General features: G+C 60.9%; 1 protein-coding gene across 1 annotated transcript in view; it reads left to right on the top strand.

Moving 5' to 3' along the window:
- GLIS1 (GLIS family zinc finger 1) overlaps positions 1-19,320 on the top strand; it is an 85,065-nt gene extending 65,745 nt beyond the window's left edge. The window contains exons 4-9 of the mRNA XM_023752784.1: positions 4,506-4,616; positions 7,750-7,882; positions 11,468-11,621; positions 15,680-15,858; positions 16,393-16,560; positions 18,891-19,320. Coding sequence (XP_023608552.1) covers positions 4,506-4,616; positions 7,750-7,882; positions 11,468-11,621; positions 15,680-15,858; positions 16,393-16,560; positions 18,891-19,048 — 903 coding nt within the window. The 3' untranslated portion in view covers positions 19,049-19,320. The remainder of the gene's footprint in view (positions 1-4,505; positions 4,617-7,749; positions 7,883-11,467; positions 11,622-15,679; positions 15,859-16,392; positions 16,561-18,890) is intronic.
- Positions 19,321-21,381: the final 2,061 nt, after the last annotated feature.

Below are 21,381 nucleotides of genomic sequence, written 5' to 3'. Positions count from 1 at the left end.
AGCCGGGGCCTGCAGAAACCCCACTTTCATCCTGAGCCCAACTGACATTTCAGGCAGGAGGACCCTTTGGGGAGAGAGGGAATCCTGTCATTAGAGGGTGTACTGGGTCCCTGGCCTCTGTCCACTAGTGACCTCCCATCTCCCACTGTGACAACCCGAGGTCTCTCTGGACATTGCCAAGTGTCCGGGGGAGGAGATAGTAAAGTCTCCCTCAGGTGAGAACCACTGTGGGTTCTGCCGGGGCACCAGCATCCTTGCACCTCCTAAGGAAGAGGCGGGCTCACCATCCCACATCCTGTCGCCAGGCCTGAGTGATCAGCCACCCCCAGAGCAGGCCCTCCCTGCTCTTCCCACCCCACTCCCTCTGTGGAGACAGGCTGTTCCTCACCCCTGAGCCTAGTGGGTGAGGAGTTGGGGTGAGCAGGGCCCTGAAATAGTGACCTGGCCGAGGTGCCTGTCCGTCACCTCCTTTCCCTTGTTTGTGCCAGACAGTGAGGTGACCTGCAGCTTCTCAGAGGGCCGTCCGAGGGTGTGCTCTGTGCACACAGCCCTCGGCGGTTACGAGAGCACTCCCTACGGCCTCCCGTGATCGCACTGAAGGCCACTCAGGGGTCTCTACCCTGTTTCCCAGGAGAGGGAAGCGGGGCTCTGGGAGCTACAGTGCCTGCTCGGCTGGGACGTGGCAGAGCTGACTCGGGGGTGAGCCTCATATAGTCTCACAGGGCCTGGGAGGACCCCAGCCCTGCAGGCCGCAGAAGGCGGGTCTGCAGCCAGAGTCCACGTCGGGGCCCCCTGCCTGTGTCCCTGCTCTTCATGCACATGTTTGGGGAGCTCTGCAGGTGGGGGGCCGGGAGACCTGAGTGGCCGTCCACCTCAGCCTGTCCAGGGCACAGGCATGCAGATGAGGAAACAGAGGCCCAAGGGCAGCCGGCCCCTCCAGGGTAAGCTGGAGGCCATGAAACGGCAGGGGTCAGAGCGGGGGCGGGCGGGGGAGTGGGGTGTAGGGGGCCTTTTGGTCCAAGCCCTTTCTTCTATTGCTGGGAAAACCAGGACCCAAAAAGATGGGGGGTGGCAGAAAATAGCAGGGTCATGTTTGGGTCCAGGTGAGCCCAGGCAGCGTGTCCTACACATCTCCCCTCAGCCCCCATATCACACAAACCTTCCCCACAAGGTGGGCTCCATTATCCCCATTTTGCAAAGAAACAGAGACTCAGGGAGATGAAGGCATTGACCGTCACTCAGCGGCTAAGTGGCAGAGCTGGGGTGCAGCCCGGCCTCTCTTACTCCAAGCCCAGGGCCCTTGTTGGGGAAGCAGGGGTGCCTTGTGGAGCTGAGCAGACAGGACGAGGGTAGGAAGAGCCCTGTCCTCAACCTGAACCCGACCCTACCACCTCCCTCTCAGGCTGCACTGACACAGGCTGTGTTGGGGGCATGGAGGGAGGAGGGGTGCTAGCAAAACCCCTGCTGTCATTACCTTCTTGTATGCCTAGCCCTTGCCCTTGGGGCCCAGCCCAGACCCCTGGTTACATCTCCCAGAGGCCACAGGCAGCCCCAGTAGCACCAGGCCTCTCTGCACCCCTTCTCCCAGGCCTGGCAGTCCCTCCAGGCCTCTCGGGGTCACCCACCCTGACTTACCCCCTTCCTCCCTCCCCCTGCACTGCATTTCCTGGACTCAGCCCCGAAGCAACAGGCCTCTGGCCCTCACCAGGCGTGTGAACAGCTCGGGGCTAGGTCAGGTCAGGCCCCGAAGGAGTCGTTATCTCAGCCTTCATTGCCCCAGAGGGTCCTGGGGAAGCCCTGGAGGTACAGCCGCTAAGCCTGCTCCTGCCTGCACCCATCCCCACGTCAACATAGCAAGCAGCTCTGCGGGGCGAGGCTGCTTCCCCAGCACCCAGAGGGTCAGCCCCGTGGAGTCTGGGTCTTCTCTCCAGAGGAAACCCGGTCCTGTCCCCACCTCCCCTCTGGCACCAGAGAGCATGGATTCTCTCCGTGGGCAGGAAAGCGGTGGGACAGCCTGGAGAGGACCAGCCTGGGTCCTAACCCTGCCCTCCACCTGCCCCCAGGGGCCCAAGGAATGCCGCCTCTCCTCTCTGGGCTGTGTCCTCAAACACCAACCTTGCCAGAGAGAGATGGGAATCAACGGCAGTGACGGGCAGTGTTTAGCCTGATGCACCATCCGCACTGCAAATATGAGTCCCTCCTTTCCTGCCCTATGACGCTCTGACAGAATGCGGGCCAAACCCGGCTGTGTCCCAGGCACCCAGAGTAGGTTCAGTTCTTGACTGCACAGACTCCCTAAATAAACCACTGTCCTACTCTGGCCTGTTTCCCCATCAGCAAGATGGGGCTGATCACCTCCTTTGCCCACTTCTCTGGACCGTTCAGGGCGGCGGATCGAGAGGCAGCAAAGCCTCAGCCTCGGTTTCCTCATCTGCAAAGTGGAGAGGCTTCTCCAGGGTGGGTGTGAGCCTGGGCGAGCAGGGACAGCAGGGAGGGGCGCTCGCACCAGAGCACTGTGGAGCTCAGACAGAAGGCCTGTGAGCTGCGGGGCTCCTCCTCACAGCTGGACCCCGAGAGCCCGCATGAGAACCCAGGCTTTGGGCCTCGGCAGGGGCTCCAGGCCTGGGACTTGGCTGCTGCGGGGGCACGCGCAGGGTTTCCTGGGGGCGCCTGGGGGAGCTGGGCCGGAGGAATGTTCTGCACACGTCAGGCCCTGGAAAAACAAACGCAGAGATGGGCCTGGTGCCCTTTCCGGCAAGTGCTGCACGCGGAGCTCCGTTTGTTTGCTTTTTGACAAAAGCGTGTGGATTTGTATCAGCATCCCCAAGGGACAGGGCCTAGAGCCGGGCAGAGCAGAGAGCAAGAGAGAGAGAGGCTCGGGATGGGCTGAGGCCCGTGAGAGAGGGGCTGTGTGTGTGTCTGTGCATATGTCGGGGTGGGGGTCAGGCCTGTGGAGCGGGGCCCTGTGTCTGTCTGCATGTGCATGTATGCCTGCGTCTCTGTGAGGCTGGTGGGGGGGCAGGTCTGAGGAGGACTGTCTCCCACCCGCCCCATACCTTCCTTGCAGCAAGGCAAGCCGCTCACTGCCCTGTCTCTCTTTTTGCTCTCCTCCGTTTCTTTAACTGGCAACTCTCCGTGGCAGCACCAAGGTATGGTTGTCTCTTTCTGCTTTCCTCTCCCCACGATGTGGGTCCGAGGCCGACCAACCTCACCAGGGTCCAGAGGGCCGGGTTACCTTGTGGTTTGGCGGGCACAGCAATCCCTGACACTTAATCCACCTCTTGCAAACATTCTCCTGACCCTCTACCACCACTGGAGGCCAGCGGGCCCTGAGAAATCAGAGCCACTGGATGTGTTAAAAAGGGAAGCCCGGGGGAGTTCGAGCCCAGTAGCCGCTGGAGTCCCCAAGCAGGGTGCTGTGGAAGCCCCTTGGGAGAGCCCAGAATCTAGTGATGCCCACAGAACCCGGCCCTGGGTCAGTCCTGGGGCCTGAGAGGAACCAGGGACCCTCCCTGAGAAGGAGGCTGGACAAGCCCAGCAGCGCAGGTGGACGGTGCTTCCGTGAGAAGCTCGAGAGGTGGAGGTAGAAGGAGAGTCGAGGTAGGCTCAGAGGGGAGGTGATGAGAGCCAGAGGCAGCGGCAGGAGGAGGAGTGAAGACTTAAGCAGGGCCCAAGTGACAAAGGGTCTTCGTTGGCCAGCGATGGGCTGTGTCCAAGGGCACCAGGGGGGTCATGAAGGGTATGGAAGAGCACGGCCAGCTGTGTGAACCAAGGGAGGCAGTGGGCATGGATTTGTTCAAGGAGAGCGATGGAGCCCCGAGGGTAAGGGGCACAGATGCTCAGCCACCCCAGGTCTGTGTCGGAGACCCACTTCCCTCCTGGCCTCCCATGATTGTCGGGGAAGGACCAGAGGGCAGTCTGGGGACTCTGGCGCCACTGCCAGGGGTGGTCAGCTGCTCCTAGCCAGGGGTCCTGCCATACCCCAGCCTGACCCATGTCCATGCCCCTTGCCCCATGCTGTCCCTCTCTGTTCCCCTCTCCCTCTCCCCCTGCCCCTGCTCCTTCTCCTCATCCTCTTCCTCCTCTTCTCCAAGGCAGCCACCACACTTCACTCCATGTGCACTTGCTGCCTTTCTGCAGCGCTGGGCTGTGAAGGGTATTCTTCCTCCGAGCCAGGGTAGAGCGGGGAGAACCCTCCGTGGGCCCCTTCTGCAGAGGAGGAAAGTGAGACTCAGAGAGGAGAGGCAACTGACCTGAGGTCCCAGCGTGAGGGTGGCTTTGAGACACAGACCCCCCCCTTCACTACCAGGCCAGGCACCTTCTCCACAACCCTGAGCAGGGCTGGCTCAGTCAGACCCCTTCGGGCCAGGGACATGGAGGGAGGGACGGCATGAGCTTGCAGCCTGCCCCTCGCCAGTCATCCTCCCCACCGCAGGTCACACAGCAGGACCTGGGGCCCGGCAGGTGGCCCCTCACTCACCCACCCCTGCTCTCTGATGTTGCAGAAGCCATACGCCTGTCAGATCCCTGGCTGCTCCAAGCGCTACACGGACCCCAGCTCCCTCCGCAAGCACGTGAAGGCCCATTCGGCCAAAGAGCAGCAGGTGCGTAAGAAGGTAAGCCGGCCTCTGTTCCAGGCCCAGCTCTGCAGACACCCCCGCTGGCCTCCCGGCCCCATGTCCAGCCTCACGCCAGGAGCCCACACTCCTTGTGTGCATTCGCCCTTCCACTCACCAAGGATGCTGCTGTCCATCGTCCGTCATCTGCCTCATACCCCTCCTCAACCCCCGCCAGCCAGCCAGACCGCCCAACTCCTCTCTCATCCCTCTGCCCACTCACTGTGGCTTACCTATTAAACGTTTGACGTCAGGCACTGTGTAGGGCTCGAAGATGCAAACATGGAAAACCATGGTCTCCATCTGAATGGGGACCTGGTGGGTGACAGACGGACATAGAGTGAATTCAGTATAATTTAATAAAACCTGCAGAAGAGGTATGCAGAGAACAGTCAGGGGCACAGAGAAGCGGGCCGTAGCCCGTCAGGGTGGGAACAGGAGTATCTCAGAAGAAATCACACCAGGAACAGGGGTGTGAGATCCGGAGCCAGCCTGCTGGGCTCACCCACTACCCCGTGGCCTGGGGCACGTTTCTTAGTACCTTCCTCCTTCATGCTCCTCAGCTGTCCAGTCAGGCAACTGAGAACTTCTTCCCAGGGTTGTCACGAGGCCTAAGTGAGTAAATAAATGCACATGGAGGGTTTAGAACAGCACTGGGCAGAGGGGCACCAGTGCCAGACTTTGAGGGGCAGCAGGGAGGGTGGTGCCCCTGACCAGGACAGAGAGTCTAGGAAGGAAGCAGGTTTGCAGGAGGAAGCAGCGGGTTCTGTTTGGGACAGGAGTGTGCGAGCTGCCGAGGGGCCCAGTACAGCGGAAGGGACGGGGCTGCGACTTGGGGCAGAACCGACTGGCTGGGTTTTACCCATACTGTGTAGGACCACTGAGGCATGGGATGGCCACACTGAGAGCCAGGAGGGTATGGGGCGAAGAGAAACATCAGGGCCCAATCCGGGGTGTCGGCGTGACAGAGCGGGAAGAGCCCATTCATTCGCTCAGGGATTTATGGAGCACCCCTGTCTTCCAAGCGCTGTTCTCAGAGCTATGGGTACGGCCGTGGATAAAGCAGAGACAGGGCTGGAGGCTGGAGAAAGCAGACGCTTTAGTCACGGGCTGGGGGTGCCGAGAGTGGGTGCTGGGTGGAGCAAGCCGTGGGAAAGACGGTCGTGGGGAGACAGAGGGCTTGAGACTTTGGTCTTCATCCTGCAGGCAGCGGGGCCAGGAAGTGGGAGAGCAGACGGGACATGGTCAAAGCAGGCGCCTTCCGCTCGGGGGTAAAAACACCACATGCCGGGAATGGAGGGCGACTTAAACTCAGCCCCGTGTCTGGTGCTTCTCAGACTGTGTCTCATGTAGGCCTAGAAAGTGGGCACTATTTTCCCCATTTTAGAGATGTAGAAACGGAGGCTCAGAGAGTTCACAAATCTGCCCAGGTTGTGCAGCATGGGAGTGACGGAGCCAGGGTCCCATGCCAGACCCAGCATCTCCAGGGCCTGAGCTCTCTCGACCCCTCTCATGGGAGGGGCCTGAGTGGGGACAAGGACTAGCCCAGGCTCCATGCCAGGGTTGTCTGTCCCCGGCGGCCTGGTGCCCGAGGACCCGAATCCTGCCCTGGTTTTCCCAGGCCCCATGCTTGGCTCACGCCGAGCCCCAGGGACCTGGAGCCTCGAGCTGCAAACCTCCCAACAATAAGCATCCATTAGAGCCATCGGGGATGATGTATCTTTCTGGGTAAGGCGACCCTTGTATTATGACAGCTCCTTGGCAGCCCCGCTGCGTTTCAGAGAGAATTAGAAATGCTTTTCTCCCTTAATTCTCCTCTCCTGCTGCTCCTAATCCGATCGACATTGCGGTCTGCAAGGCATGCTTGGGCCCTCTTTTGCCAGAAACTTAATTTACATGGAAAACAGCTGCTGGGTCAAGGAGCTGAGAGCCCATTGGGAGGCTGGGCATGCCTTCCCCAAACCTGGGTGCTGGCCCTTCTGGCTGAGAGGGTGGGAAAACCCTCGGGGCTGACTCTCAGCCACAGGGCGACAGGAGGCACGGCTCTCGCTTTCTTTGGGTCGCGTTTGTCCCTGGTAAAATGAGGATTTGGACAAGTCAGTCTTCAGGGTTCTCAGAGTCGGGCCTTGGGATTTCCCTGGGAGGAGGGGCCCTTCCCATCCAGGTGCACGGCCACGCCTCACCCAGTGTCCCTAGGGCCCCAGTCAGCCCCGCCCCTCCCCACCTGGCCCCATCTGGAGAGGTGCCAGGCTCTAGTCTGTCTTTAAGGGCCAGCTGAGGGTTGTGGGCCAAAGATGTGCCAGCCCAGCCTTGCTCTGAGGCAATGACCTCAGGGCCATATATGGGTCGAGTGCCCACTGTGGGACCCTGTGAGACTCAGCCAGCTGCAGTCAGCGAGCCCTTCACACAGCACATGCAGCAGGTGTGCTTGCACCATCATTTGCTGGTCCTCACAGCAGCCGGGGTGAGGGGATTATTGTTGCTACAGGCAGGGGAGGGGAGAGCCAGAGAGGCATTTGCCCAATGTCACACAGGGAAGAAGAGGAGATGGAGGAGGGTTTGAACCCAGTCCTCTGTCCCTAGCCCTGGACTATTTCCGCTGCATCTATGCTAAGAAAAAAGAAAGATGGTGGGGGTGGGATAGGCAGGAGGGAAACGCTCTATGTACTCTATTTCACTCCCACTCCATCCCTTCACGCTGTGGCAGCTACGGGAACGTGCCCATGGGAGGCCCCAGCTGCACTGACACCCATCTAATGTTGGTGCTGAGGCAAGACCCCTTCCCATGACCCGTCTAGGAAGCTCCCACCAACCTCCTTTCCCTTCCTGCCCTTGGGGTCAGACTTGTAAGGTGGTCTGATCTCTCCCAGCCTGCCCAGCTCTCACGTAAACATTCCCCATTAAAATCCTTGCCTGGTCAACCTCGTCGTAGCATCTGCTTCTCACGCCTGAACTAACACAACCTTCCGAGGGACACAATTAGCTCCATTTTACAAATGAGGAAACTGAGGCACAGTGAGGTGAAGGGTCTTGCCCTGGGGCCACCATCCTTCCTGCCCTGTCCCCTAAAGTGAGGTGGCTGGGGGCCAGCTGTCTCGTGCCAACACCCTCTCTCCCTGTGCTTGCTCCCCAGCTGCACGCGGGCCCTGATACTGAGGCCGACGTCCTGACCGAGTGTCTGGCCCTGCAGCAGCTCCACGCGTCCACACAGCTGGCTGCCAGCGACGGGAAGGGTGGCCGAGCCTTGGGCCAGGAGCTGCTCCCAGGTATGCGTGCTGGGCGGCAGGGCCAGGCTGACAGCCTGCAGGCCCTTCACTGCCACCCTGCCCCGCAGGAGGACAGCGGTGCTCTGTGGGCCCCGGGGGCGATATAGGCATGACTTGCTGAGGGAGACCCTCCTTCACACTCATCTGTGACTCCCATTCCCAGGGGATGGAGCCAGGCTCCTCTCAGCCCCGCGTCAGAGGCCTAGTGGCCTAGGCGCTCCTGGCACCTCCTGACCCACCCTTGGCACGCTGGACGCAGTTTCCTGAACACCCTGCGCTCCCTCTTTCCTCCGAGCCCTGTACACACTTCGCCAGCCTCCTCTCCACCTAGGCAGCCCCTGCCCTTCCTTTAGGACCCGCCTCAGTCGGGCCCCATGCACTCCCCAGCGGGCCTCTGTGCTCAGAGGAGAGAACCGAGGCTGTGTGAGGTGGGCGACATGGCCGGAATCACTCGGCTCACTCTAAACTCTGTCCAGAGATGCCCCCAAACCCCTGGGCCCCTCAAGGCTCCGCCAGCCAGACTCAGAGCCTCCGGTCCCCCAAGGCAGCCTGCATGTCCCTCCCCACGGCCCCCAGCCATGGGCAGGTCTCGGCCTGGCAGGGACTCCAGCCCAGACAGGGCAGTGTGGCCTGTGGCTTCCAGCTGACAACGGTGGACTCTCCCCTCCGCTCCCCCCAAGAAACCACAGGATCAGAGCAGCAAGCTCTTCCCACCCTCTGGGATTTCTTGAATTACTCCAACCGTTTTAAACATTTTTTATTTTCCAATTTTTTATTCTTTCCTCTCAGCATTGAAGTAGCAGCAGATTTCAAACCGTCAAAGCACTTAGTGTGTGTGCAGGCAGCCCACAGGGCGGGGACAGCACAGGGCGGGGACAGCTCAGGGTGGGTCCCACCTGGGTCCCACCCTCCTCCCCTGCCCGGGCTGCTTCTCACAGGGTCAGGGTTGCTAAAACAGCAGGGACGGTAGGGGGTGACCCAGCAGGGATGAAGGCTTCCATCTCCAGTGCCAGCTCCCTACAGCGGGCAAAGACTGCGGGAAGCTGTGTTGAGAGGGTTCCGAGGCTCAGCAGGAAAGAGGGCTGTGGCTGAGGAGCGGTAGCTTCCTGCAGCCCCATCGTTTTCACCCTGGGAGCACTCGGGCCGTCGGAGACCTTCGCCGGCCCAGAGGGGAAGCTGCTGCTCCCGGAGGCCAGCCCAGGGCCAGCAGTGACCGTCTCTCGAGCACTTGGCTGCTCCAGTCACTTTGCAGACGTCCTCTCGTTCAGTCCCCAGTGGCCCATGATGCAGCCGAGAACAAGGTCACTGAGGGGCGCCACGGAGGAGCAGCACTGGGTGGCAGCAGCTGCCCAGGCCCGTCTGACAGAAGTGAGCGTGCCTCCCCTGCCTGGGGCTGCAGGTCCCCCCACAGACCTGCTGTGATGACAGATGTGATCGCTTTTACAAACCCAACGTGACTGACCATTTTGTCATCGTCATTATTATCATTGTGGCTCACGGCGAACGAGAAACTCTTTACTTACCCATCTCAGAGTAATGCACAGCCAGCATTTGCTGAGTCTGTGCAGGAGCTGTTCCAGGTACCACACACGCAAGCGTTAACCTACGTCAGCCTCAACGAGCACATGCTTCTTACAGCCTGAAGTGCGTTTGGGGAGAGGCCTGGCAAGCCCTGGCATCCCCACTCTCCCTGCCCATCACCATGCGCTTTCCTCTCCGGGTGAGGAAACGGCGCTTGTGAGGCCGAGCCACTTTTTGCTGAGGTCCCACCGCCAGCAAATGGCAGAGGCTGGGACGTAGGCCATCTGGTTGCAGGCTGTGCCCTTAGCCAGACAGTCTGCCGCTTCGCCACACCTTGCCAAACTGAGCACCTAGTGTGTGCCAGGCCCCCTGCTGGTCCCTGACCTCGAGCAGCTTCTCGGGCAGCAGGGAGGGAGACCAGCCCGGCAAACCCAGGAGTCCTGGTCTCCTAAGCTCCGGCCCTGGGTTCTGCTGCGGCGCCCGGCAGATGCCTGAAGCACAGTTGGGAACAGATGTTAGGGCCAGAGGTTAAGCACTCACGGCTGATGATTGATGACGCTGACTTACAGCCTGAAGTGGTGCGTTTTGGGGAGAGGCCTGGCAGGCCCCATGGCGTCCCCACTCTCCCTGCCCATCACGAGGTGGTGATCCCCTCATTCCCACCCTCTGTCTGTTCACATGTTCAACATGCCTCATTCAGGAGCTCGTCCTCGGGAGGCGGGGCCACCAGGGGCCTGGACCGAGGCCGGCAAAGGCTGGGGAAAGCAGGGGTCGTGTCAAGCAGTGCTCGGATGGAAGAGTCCCGAAGGGGGGTGAAGGCGCGGGAGGCGCAGGGGAGGGGGACACTGACTTTTCATTGTCTGACTATTGGAAGCTCCTGCGAGCTTGTCCCTCATCAGGAAGGACTGCAGTGTTCACGGGAAACCTTGGCGGCTTCTCTGGCAGGCTCTTTAGCAGACCCGGGCAGTGAGGACGTGAGAAGCATGAGGTCACCATGGCTGAGGGAGAGGGTGCAGGATTTATCAGGATTCTAGGCCTTCCAAGCTTTCGGGCCCCCAAATTGGTTCAAGATGGCAGCAAGAGTGGTGAGCGGAGCAGGGCCAAGCCAGCTCCATCCACTGAATCCCCTCCAGGGCCTGCCTGGCCGAGCTGGGGAAGGAGGTGGGCAAGGGAGGCCATGGGTGGGTGGGTGGCATCGCTGCCACGGGAGCAGCGGTCACTCAGACGGGCAGGGGTAAGGTAAGGACAGGGGCCAGAGGCAGAGGGCCCTCAGGAACCCATTCGGAGCCGGGCCTCAGCCAGCCCACAGTGCAGCCTGGACCGGAGGCATCCCCGCCAGAACCTGAGCTGCAGCCAGGCATTGTCTGCCCCTGGCTTTAAATGGACTTCCTTTTGCTGTCACCTGGGAGACCTGGTGAGCAGTATCCAGCCTGCTCACCCATCCGTGGCCCCCAGGCCAGCCTGCCGTCAGCTAGCACAGCGTCCTCTCTCTGGAACGCCTCACACCGGACATCCGGGTTCTGCTCCCACATCTCCGGGATGATGGGTAGTTCACTTTCCTAAAGGTAGTCCATTGCCTCATAGCAGCTTGGCCCGTAGAAGGTACGACCACGCCCTGAGCTACAGTCTGCTTCTCTCCAGTCCAGGAGCCCTGTTCTGCTGCTGGGGCTACAGATACACAGAGCAAGCGCCTTCTCTCCCAGAATAGCCCGGAGGTTGGAGGCAGCCGCTCCACACTGTCCTCCTGTCCCAATAGACACACACACACACACACACACACACACACACACACACACACGGGCCGCCCAGGCCTCTGACAGCCCTTGTCAGGCCTCTGCTCCAGGGTAGGCCTCAGCTCCACGCACAGCCCTTCAAGAAGCCAGGGCATGAGCAAAGCAGAGTGGACCCATCCTCTCCTGGTTTGGGCCCCTAACCTCTGGCCACAACCTTGCTGGTTCCCTTCTTGTCTTTCTCTCTCCATAAGCAGGCGCACAGCTCCTGGTCGTCCGCAGCCGGCTCGAGGGAGCGGCCGAAGCCCAGCGGTATTTGTTTGCTTCCCTGCAGGCGTGTATCCTGGCTCCATCACCCCCCACGATGGGCTCGCACCAGGCCTTCTGCCCCCCACGCACGATGTCCCTTCCAGGCACCACCCACTGGAAGCCACCACCAGTTCCCACCACCTGTCCCCCCTGTCCACGGCTGAGAGCACCAGGGATGGGTATGTACAGCAAGCCCGCCCTCCTCCGAGGTGGCCAGCGGCACCTGCATGGGAGGCAGGTGAGGGCAGGCGTCCCTCACACCACATGGCTGTTACTGAGAGGAAATAGCCAACGCTTAGGCAGCTCTCACTATGTACTACGTCAGACTCGGTCCGGGCACGATCTCCCCGGCGTCTCACAGGAGCCCTCCCAGGTCGGTGGAATGGCACCTGGGTTTCTTGAGGCCTCGCCCTGTGCACACCCTCCTCTCCCGTGGGGTGTCCTGCCTCCAGCTGCCACGCCCACACCCAGGCCTCTTGGGAGCCTCACTCGGTTTCCCTCTGGCTCACACTGCATTTGGCGAGCAGACTGCCCACCGCCCACTCCTAGATGCCCACTGGGCCTCGCCCCCACTCTGGACGGGACCCGTTGCAGGTCCTGCCAGGCTGCCCAGGAGCCCTCATGGCAGGGTCACTGCAGGGAGGGGCGGCCTCTTCCTGCAGTCGGTGCGGTTCCCCTGTGGCCACTTAATTGGCTGGAAATGGTGAATGTGCTAATTGCTGGCCTCCAATGCTGCCAAAATCTGCTTTCCTTGCCCTGCCTCCTGCCTCCCAGCCACTTTCGCTTACCTCCAGCAGGAACTGATCGAACTGTCCCCCAGAGCCCGCTCCAGAGCCTTCTTCCTCCCCGTCCTTGCTCCCCAAGGCCGCAGTCTTGGCCGACTTGTGCCTGGGCTGACCTGGCTTTATCACCAGGCTCCTCCTGCTACTGACTCACCCTTTTATTCTAAGTCCACATAAGCCCCTGGTGTGGGCAGGCCCTGCGCCACCGGCCCCAGCCCTGGGGAAGCTCCGTGAGGAGGGGTCAGGACAGGCCTGCAGAGATTGGCCACACAGACGTGTGCTTGAGGGAAGGAGGAGAAGGCCCGGAGGAGAGCCCAGTGCGGTGGGGGAGGCTGGCCGGAAGGCTTCCTGGAGGTGATGCTCAGCCGGGCCTCCAGGGTACGTAGGAGCTGGCTGAGCAGAGAGGTTGGGGGAAGGAGCAGCAAGAGTGAAGGCCACGCGTGGTGAGAGCCTGGCGTGTCCTGGGACACGGATCTTCGTGGGCTGACAGGCTCGGGAGAGAGGTCACGGGGTGGCGGACACTGTGAAGGGTGCTGAGCAGTGAGTGGTCAGGTCTGGGGATGAGAAGCGAGGCCTGCAGCGTGAGCCTGGGTGCCGGAGCAGCATCGGGGTGGGTGATGGCAGCCTGAGCGGGGCTGTGGGTGGGAGGAAGAAGCGCCGGGAGGCATCAGTGACCTGGAAGAAGCAGGATTTAGGGAAACTCTGGCTGGTAGAAAGAAGGGGGGCCATCGGAGGAGCCCCCAAGGGGAAGAGGTGCCGCACATGGAGCCAGGGCAGACTGTGGTGGTGAGGGCACGGACAGCCACAGGGAGGCAGCCTGACAGGGCCCGAGGGGCACCCAGAAAAGCAAGCCCTGCTGGAGCCTGAGTTCTTCTCTGTAAAGGGAGCCTTCGGTCCCTCCTGGGGGAAGGGCGAGACCCCTGCATGTGCTGACACCGTATGTGTCACCCAGCACAGCGTCCAGGACACCAGCCCCACCCCCGGCGCAGGCCACCTGCTCACCCACCAGCCAGCCCCAAGCATCTCCAGCCAAAGCAAAATAAACCGGAGGCTCTCCTTAATTCTGCAGTGCCGTTCATCTCTGGGCACGTGCGCTCTGCTCTGCCTCATCCGTCACCTGCTTGCCGCCCGCCCGCGTAAGTGCCCGTCAGGAATTCCTGCAATGGAGGCAGAGTGATGACAAGCCCGAGACGGACCCCCGGCTCGCTCGCCCACCCGTGCCTGCGGGAGCCCGGGCTCCAGTCACCCAGCCGCCCGGCGCCCAGGCTCCTCTGGCTGCGGGAGAGGGGCCCTCAGCCCGACACCAGGCCCAGCCCGGCTTGAATGGGTTTCTTTTTCCAGCCCCGAGAGGAGGTGGGGGCAGGCCTGCAGCCTCCCCTTCCTGCCAAAGTCAACAGGGAAGGCCGCTCGCAGCTCCCTGGGGTTTGCTGGGACGTTTAAAGGGCCTGACAGAATTATCTGATTCACTCGGAAATATGCTGAGAGGGCCTGACTTCATGACCAAATTTATTTATTCTGGCTCAGGGAAGACGCCGAATAGGGTGGTATTTTTTACCCCGGCCCCGTACGAGGTATGAAGCCCTGCGTCTGCCAGGCCAGTGAGGTTTTATATTAATTTTTATAGGTTCCAATTGGAGCGAAAATATTTGATTTAGGAGTCATCTGCATGAGTCAGAAGAGGAGCTCCAGATGATCTGTTTCCTTTTAAAGGGTTCAGGTGGAGCCGCGTAACCGCAGTCATCGCGTCTGCTGCGGAGAGAGCCGCGTTCTGTTTAATTTCACTGGCTGTGAAGGTGGCAAATGTGGGTTTATGGCAGGTGTGAGGCAGGAAACACAAACTTTGGGAATGCATGTTTGTTCCCCTTCGGATCTGGCTCTCTGTAATTCTGCAGTGCCGTTCATCTCTGGGTTTTGTGGCTGAGCGATTCAGAAACGCGTTTGTGAGTGTTTATCAGCTGTTTGCTGCGTGCCAGGCCCAGGGCTGAGCGCCGGGGACAGAGGACGGGGGCCTGGCCCTCCCGCAGGAGGGGGCCAGCGGGAAATCAGGGGAGAGCCGGAGTGTGGGTACCAGGCTGGGGTGGGCATCAGGCAGACGGGCCCCACCCTGCTGGCCACACCTCGGCCCCGTCTCAGCCTGGAGAACGGGTGAGGAGGGCACACAGCTGGCGCACGCCCTCAGTTTATGGAGCAGAGTGGGAGACCCGGGCCCCCTGCCGGCCCTGTGAGACAGGCCTAACAGTATTCACGCAGACGATGATGACAGTTCCTTCATGGGGCCTTGATGAGGGTCCAGTTCATTGACAGGAGGAGGCTGAAGTGTCCCTGCAGGGTGTCAGGTGCTGGGCTGGGGACCCGGTGCGTGCGGAGGCCACCCTGCTGCTGCCCTCAGAGCACTCGCAGTGGTGGGCCCAGACACCGGAGTGGGGACGGCCAGTGGGGGCCAGGGGGGCGCAGTAATGGCTGGATGCCCACACTGAAGGGAGCAGCTAGGACCCGGCAGAGCTGCAGACATGGAGCCACGGCCTCTCCCCAAACCCCTCCCTGTTTGATGATGGTCCTGCTTCCTCAGAGGCACTCATCTGTCCCACTAACACCCCGTGCCTGGAGGGTGGGCCAGGCAGCACGTGATCCAGGAGAGATGCCAGGGACGGACACGAGGCCCTGAAAGCGGCGGGCAGGGGAATGAAGGCCACCTGCTGGTTTTCCTTCCCTCGTCTTGACAACGATGATGACTCACCGAGTGGCTGACAGTGTGCCTGCCATCGTCCTGCTGCTTTGCCTGCACTGCTTTATCCGTGTTACTTTCACCGTAACTACGTCAGTGCTGTGTGGCCAGACTCACCAGGCAACCTCTCTGGACCTTGTTTCTGATCTGTGAGGACACGAGGGGGAGGCGGAGGCTCAGTGAGTGGACTGTCTGTGCCGTGGGGTGGCCTCCTGCTAAGGAAAGGCCTAGGCTTTCGCTGTGGCTGTTCCGGACTCACGCTCCAGGCGCCGGAGCGGCACGCACAGCCAGTGTCGGGATGCAGCAGGGGAGGCTGGCATCAGCCCTGGGTCAGAGCGGCAGTCTGTCCTGCAGGGGACCCTGCGACCCTGCGGGCAACCCCGGCTCAGAGACATCGGCCTCTTGCCCAAGGTCACGTGGCCAGTGAGAGCAGGCGAGGCTTTAAACAGCTCTGTCCACTCCAGAGGTCGTGCTCCTCCTGTCAGTCCTAACACCAGGCAGCAGCTTCCTTCCCTGACTCCTTTGGCTCTAATGCCTACAAGATCTAAAGTTTAATTCCAGATTGAACACAGTCAGAAATAACACCCTCCTCTTCTACCTATACTGTCACAAGGTCGAGCAGGCCAGCTAGTGAGCTCACCCTTGCTGGAGGGAAGCAAGCAGCAGTGGCCATGCCTCTGGCCCCCACCCCTGAGCCCACCCTGCTCACAGCTGCCTCTGTTTCCTCCAGGTTGGGACCCGGCCTCCTCTCACCCATGGTCAGCCCACTGAAGGGGCTTGGGCCACCGCCGCTGCCACCGTCCTCCCAGAGCCATTCTCCGGGGGGCCAGCCCTTCCCCACGCTCCCCAGCAAGCCACCCTACCCGCCCTTCCAGAGCCCTCCACCCCCGCCTCTGCCCAGCCCCCAAGGTAAGCCCTGGCTGCGGCCTCTCCTGCCCACACGGACTCCTGCTAGGTGCCCAAGAGGATGGGACCCCGAGCTGGGGGAGGCAGGTGGGCAACAGTGACAGCAGGCCCTGAGGCCTCACCGGAGAAGCCAGAGTCAGGGGCACTTCCGGAGGAAGTTTGTGCTGAGGGGTGAAAAGCAGCTTGTTCATTGATAGGGCTCTCCCAGCAGGGGGAGCAGCATGGCAGTGGCAGGGAACAGCTGCTGCTGGAGTGATCTCAGGAGAAGGGTGAAGGGCCACAGCCCCTTCCGTCAGAGCACTCTCATCAGCCACCACAAGTCCGGTGCAGCCATGAGGCCCTGTCGCCCACGCCCTCTGGCGCTGGCAGAGCTGGCACCTCTCCACCCTGGGGCTCCCCGCTCTCAGTCACACCCATCATGCCTGTTCAGGAAGCATTGCAGGGAGGGGGGGGGGCTGGCTACACAGCGTAGCAGAGCCGTTGCCCTCCCACCTGGGCGTTTCCTTGGTTACTGCAGCCCTGCCACTCCCTCTGCAGGGTACCAGGGCAGCTTCCACTCCATCCAGAGCTGCTTCCCCTATGGCGACTGCTACCGGGTAGCTGAGCCAGCAGCCGGTGGGGACGCCCTGTCTGGGGAGGCCTCTGGTTTCAACCCCCTGCGGCCCAACGGCTACCACGGCCTCAGTGCACCTTTACCTGCCACAGGTAAGCCCCACCTGCATGGCTCCCTCCCCCGAAGGCCCACCAGGGCCCAACCCCGTGCTGGGTGCTTGGTGCCCATTGTCCCGCCGCTGTGGGACAGCCCCCTGAGGCAGAGGGGAAATCGAAGCCCAGGGCGGTCCCAGGACCCACAGAATGGGGACATGCGCCCTGCCCGGCCCAAAGTCAGTTCCTCCACAGCCTCACACGGCTCGCTCGTGTCCAGACTCTGGCAGGTTTCTGAAGACGCAGAACAATCAGACTGGAGCTCAGTCTAGTCGATGTTCCCTTTGAATATTTACTGTGCACCTACTACGTGTGGGGGGCACAGTTGTAGGCCCTGGGGATCCGGCAGGGAATGAGACTACACTGATCCGTGTAACCGATACGGAAACTGAGGCCCAGGGGGGCCACACGGCTAGGAAGGGACAGAGCCTGGAGGTCGTGCTTGCTCTTGTGCTGCACGTGTGCCTTCAGGGCCCTGGGCCTCCCCCGGGCAATGCCCTTGGCTGGGGTGGAGAGGCCCAGTGACAGGGCAGGGCGGTGGGAGCCCAAGGCAGAGTCAGGCTCAGACCAGCCGGGCCAGTCCTGGTCAGAGCAGGGGCACAGATGGTGGGGCAGGGCCCTCCCTGAGTTCTCCAAGCCAAGCCCCACCCAGGTCAGCCCCAGGGCCCAGGTCCAGCTGGAAGCTACAAGGCCTGGGCAGGATGTGGGGATCCCAAGACAGAGGGGAGCCTGAGACCCTGCCCCAGAGGCCCCTTGGGCAGCTGGGCGTGTGCAGCTGGGCGTATAGGCATAAAGTCATAGGAACAAGCACCGAGGCCACAGAAGAGCAGACACAAAGCTGTGGACCCATGTTTTCTATTCACACGCATGCTCCCTTGTCTGCATGTCTTATTCTTCATGTGCCTGTGGAACCCGTCTGTGTGCGTGTGCACATAGAGCCGGCATGGGTAGGTTCCAGGCAGTGTGAGCCCCATGAGTGTGTAAGGAGCTTGCAGGACACGTGCTCATGTGTGCACACATGTGCTCACATCATGCTTGTGCTGATGTTCATCGTCATCTGTGTGCACAGACCTGTGTGCCCATCATGTGACCCCCATCCATGCACACACACATGGTTCTCCATCCCATAACCCCATCTGCATGCACAGACTGTGTTCACATATGGTGTAAGTACCTCTGGGGATGGACACATGTCACATACATGCTGTAGGCTAGTGTGTACCCAGTCACAGGGTGGGTGTGTGCCATGTTTGCACGCATATGGATTGATATGTGATTAGGCACTGGCCGCTGGCCACAGCTCTGCTAGCTCTCACCGACCCATCCTCCACCAGCCCCCTACCAGCCCAAGGTGGGATTCCTTGGTTAGCAGCCAGGCCTAGAGTTCTGAGTGGTTGAGGGGCAGCTTCCATGCCCCCACAGCAAGGGAGAGGATTCTTCAGCCTCCACGGGCCCCTGAGTGGCAGCCTAGTTCCCAGCGCCCATTCTAGGCCCTGCCTACATCTCCTCTGCCAAGCTGAGCATCGACATGCATGGTTGAACAAGGTGGCACCATGGGGCCTTAGGAATAGTTCAGCCTGAACCCATTTCACAGATGGGAAGACTGAGGCCCACCTGTCTTAGGCTACAAAAGTTCATGACAACAGCCCAGGCGCAGAGTCCTTAGGGCAGGCAGGGACTGGATAAGGCGACCTCTCCAGACCCCTCCCATGTCGAGGGCCTCCCCGGGAGACAGCATGTCTGATGGAAGAGCCAGCTGTCTTGGTGCCAGATGGACCTGGGTCCAAAGCCCACCTCTCCCCCTGAACTGGGGAAGTGTACTGCCCTCTCTGGGCATCTCTTCAGCTCTGCACTGGGACAGTGAGTCTCATCTCCCAGGACTGCTGTGACGCTTGAGTGATGAGACTTCACCGAGCCCGTAGTCGGTGCCCAGTGAGTGCTGGTCCCTTCTGTGGGCTCCTGTGTCTGGTGGAGGAACCTGAAACAATGGGGTGGGCTGGGGTCCTTCTGCCAGGAGGGCACCAGCCCCTGCAGGCAAGAGCTGTGATAACCCCCCCATACCCCCCCCCCCATTCTGCCCCACAGCCCAGCACTGGGGGAGAGATCCCCAAGCCAGCCTGTGCCTATCTCCCCAGCTGCCCTGGGCCCTTTGGGAATACAAGGCCTAGGGCGCTTCCCCCATCCCTACCTGGAAGGGCAGAGGGCTCAGATCAGGCCCTGCCGAGGGGACACTGAGATGGACCCTAGCAGGAGGGAGGGGTCTGGGAGCTGGGAGAAGATGACAAGGCATCACCCCCGAGTTCTCCAGCCCAGACCCTGTGCCCACACAGGCTACGAGGCTCTGGCCGAAGCCCCGTGCCCCACAGCGCTGCCGCCACAGCCACCTGAAGACGTCGCGTCCAGCGGCCCCGAGGACTGCAGCTTCTTCCCCAACGGGGCCTTTGACCACTGCCTTAGTCACATCCCCTCCATCTACACCGACACCTGAGGAAGGCCCTGCCCCCCCTGTCCACCCTCCCGTCCACCCTCCACCGCAGATGCTGCCTTGCCCGCTGGTGTGCATCCCCACCCTCCGTGCACCAGCCTGAGCAGCCGGACCGAAGCTCTCTGCACACGGTCCACGGCGCCCAGCGCTGGCCGGTGCTCAGAGGTGCTGGCAGGGTCCGCGACCTGTGCTGGTCCCTGACTGTCTTCCTTTTCTCCCCGATGTCTTTACATCACAGACCTCGTGTGTATAGAGTGTACAGGACTTGTTTTCCATTCTCCTGCCAGTTTTCTATTTTTGGTTTTACAAGAAAAACATTAAAAACTGGAAATGAGACTCGGGGCCTGGCTCTGCTTTAGTGGCTCAGCCCAGAGGCTGGGAGCAGGAGAACGGCCCAGGTGTGTGTAGTGGAGCGTGTGTGGGGCTCGGAAGGCCACACGGAGACCCCTCCGGCCCTGGGTGCCCCGTGGGGGAGGGTGGGGATGGGTGCCTGAGTCTCGTGCCCCTCAACGTGCTGTGAGCCCTACAGACACCCGCACTAGTCTCAGGCCTCCATGACAGGCAGGCTTCTCCCCATGGGCGGGCAGGAGGACCAAGGCTGGGACTGAACCTGGAACCCAGATCCATCTGACCCAGACCTTTGCTACCTGCACAGACTTCCCCGTGGGAAGAAGATGAGCTCCAAGTCTGGTTTGGCTGTGGGTGAACCAGGCGGGAAGACAGGGCAGTCCTGAGCCCAGACAGCCTCCAGAGGCAGGGGCAGAGGCAGGGCCCTGCAGGCGGCCAGGGAGGGAGGTAGAAGACCAGGTCTGAGGGCAGCAGGGCTCCCCTGGGGCTGTGCCTGCCCTGTCTGCCTCCCTCCCCCTGGTCCAGCACGGGAGCAGGCCCACCACCAGGCCTGGGCAGTACCCTGGACAGTGTCTGCCTCACCACACCATCTAGAGGGTCACCTGGCAGGAAAAATTCCTCAAGGAAGATTCCTGCCTCGCAGCTGCTAGAGTGCAACAAGCACCTACTGTGCGCCAGGCCTTGCTCCAAGCTCCTGACAGCCCTGGGAAGGGCTTTCGATCCCCTCGGTAACACCTGCTGGATTACGGGGGACAAGGTGAGATGGAAAGATCTAGGCCAGTGATGGCGAACCTTTTGAGCTCGGCGTGTCAGCATTTTGAAAAACCCTAACTTAACTCTGGTGCCGTGTCACATATAGAAATGTTTTGATATTTGCAACCATAGTAAAACAAAGACTTATATTTTTGATATTTATTTTGTATATTTAAATGCCATTTAACAAAAATCAACCAAAAAAATGAGTTCCCATGTCACCTCTGACACGCGTGTCATAGGTTCGCCATCACTGAATTCTAGGCAAACCCTTCTTTACAGAGAGGGACCTGAGGTCCAGAAAGGCCACCCGCCATGTGGTGACAGGACCGGGTGACAGGGAGGCCGAGGGGTGCAGCTCTGCCAGCCCTGCCGTGCTTCACCTGGCTCAGCTCTCGCCTCCTGCTCGCCCCCCTCCTCCCCGTGCATGTTCCTCCCTCGCTGTGTCAGGGCCCCCCTGTGGGCCTGTGTCTGGGGCTCCCTCCCCTCTGCTCCTGGCTGGCTGCAGCCATGGAGGAGCTTAGCATGGACGGAGGGAAGAGGGAGGCCGTCTCCTGACACCCTGCTCACACCTTGTACGTAGTCCCTTCACGTCACCCTCTTCCACGGTCCCCCCATTTCACAGGTGCAGAGACGGAGGGAAGCAAAGGCACAGCCCCAAGTAGTAGGGCTGGATGCAGACCCCAGCCTCTGGCTCCAGAACCTGCACTCCACCCACTGCACTGCCCGCCCCTGGAAGACGGGGCCACCTGGTTCCCACCCCCCTCCCAGCCCCTCGGGGCGGGACTAACCCAGTGTCTCCCAGGGCTCCTGACTCCCGCTGCCCAGGCTCCTTTGCGCCCCCCCCCCCCCGGCCCATCCCCCACGGGTTTTTTGGAACTAATTAGGTTGATGTAAAATTTCTTGAAGCGGGATGCCTCGGACACCCTGCCGTATCCCATTGGAAGTGCGATAGTCTGCTCCTAAGGAGCCATATTTAACGGTAGAATAGGGAAAAACTTCCGGTTACACTAAAAATGGCTGAACAATGAAGGAAACCTCAAGGAGCCCGCCATTGGAATCGTCCTTATTTCCCACGTTAATAGGGGGGAAAAAGGCTTATACAAAGAATTAAACCGGTGGGATATAAAAGCAGCAAAAGCGGGATCGAAGCTGATTCCATATTCGGAGCCACTACCTACTTTCTACATCACACTAAAAAACTTTAGAGTAATCACTGTTAGAAGTCTCCACCA

The sequence above is a fragment of the Myotis lucifugus genome, unplaced genomic scaffold, assembly GCF_000147115.1.
Source record: "Myotis lucifugus unplaced genomic scaffold, Myoluc2.0 scaffold_37, whole genome shotgun sequence".
Taxonomy (NCBI): domain Eukaryota; kingdom Metazoa; phylum Chordata; class Mammalia; order Chiroptera; family Vespertilionidae; genus Myotis; species Myotis lucifugus.
This window is presented reverse-complemented; position numbering and strand designations above follow the sequence as displayed.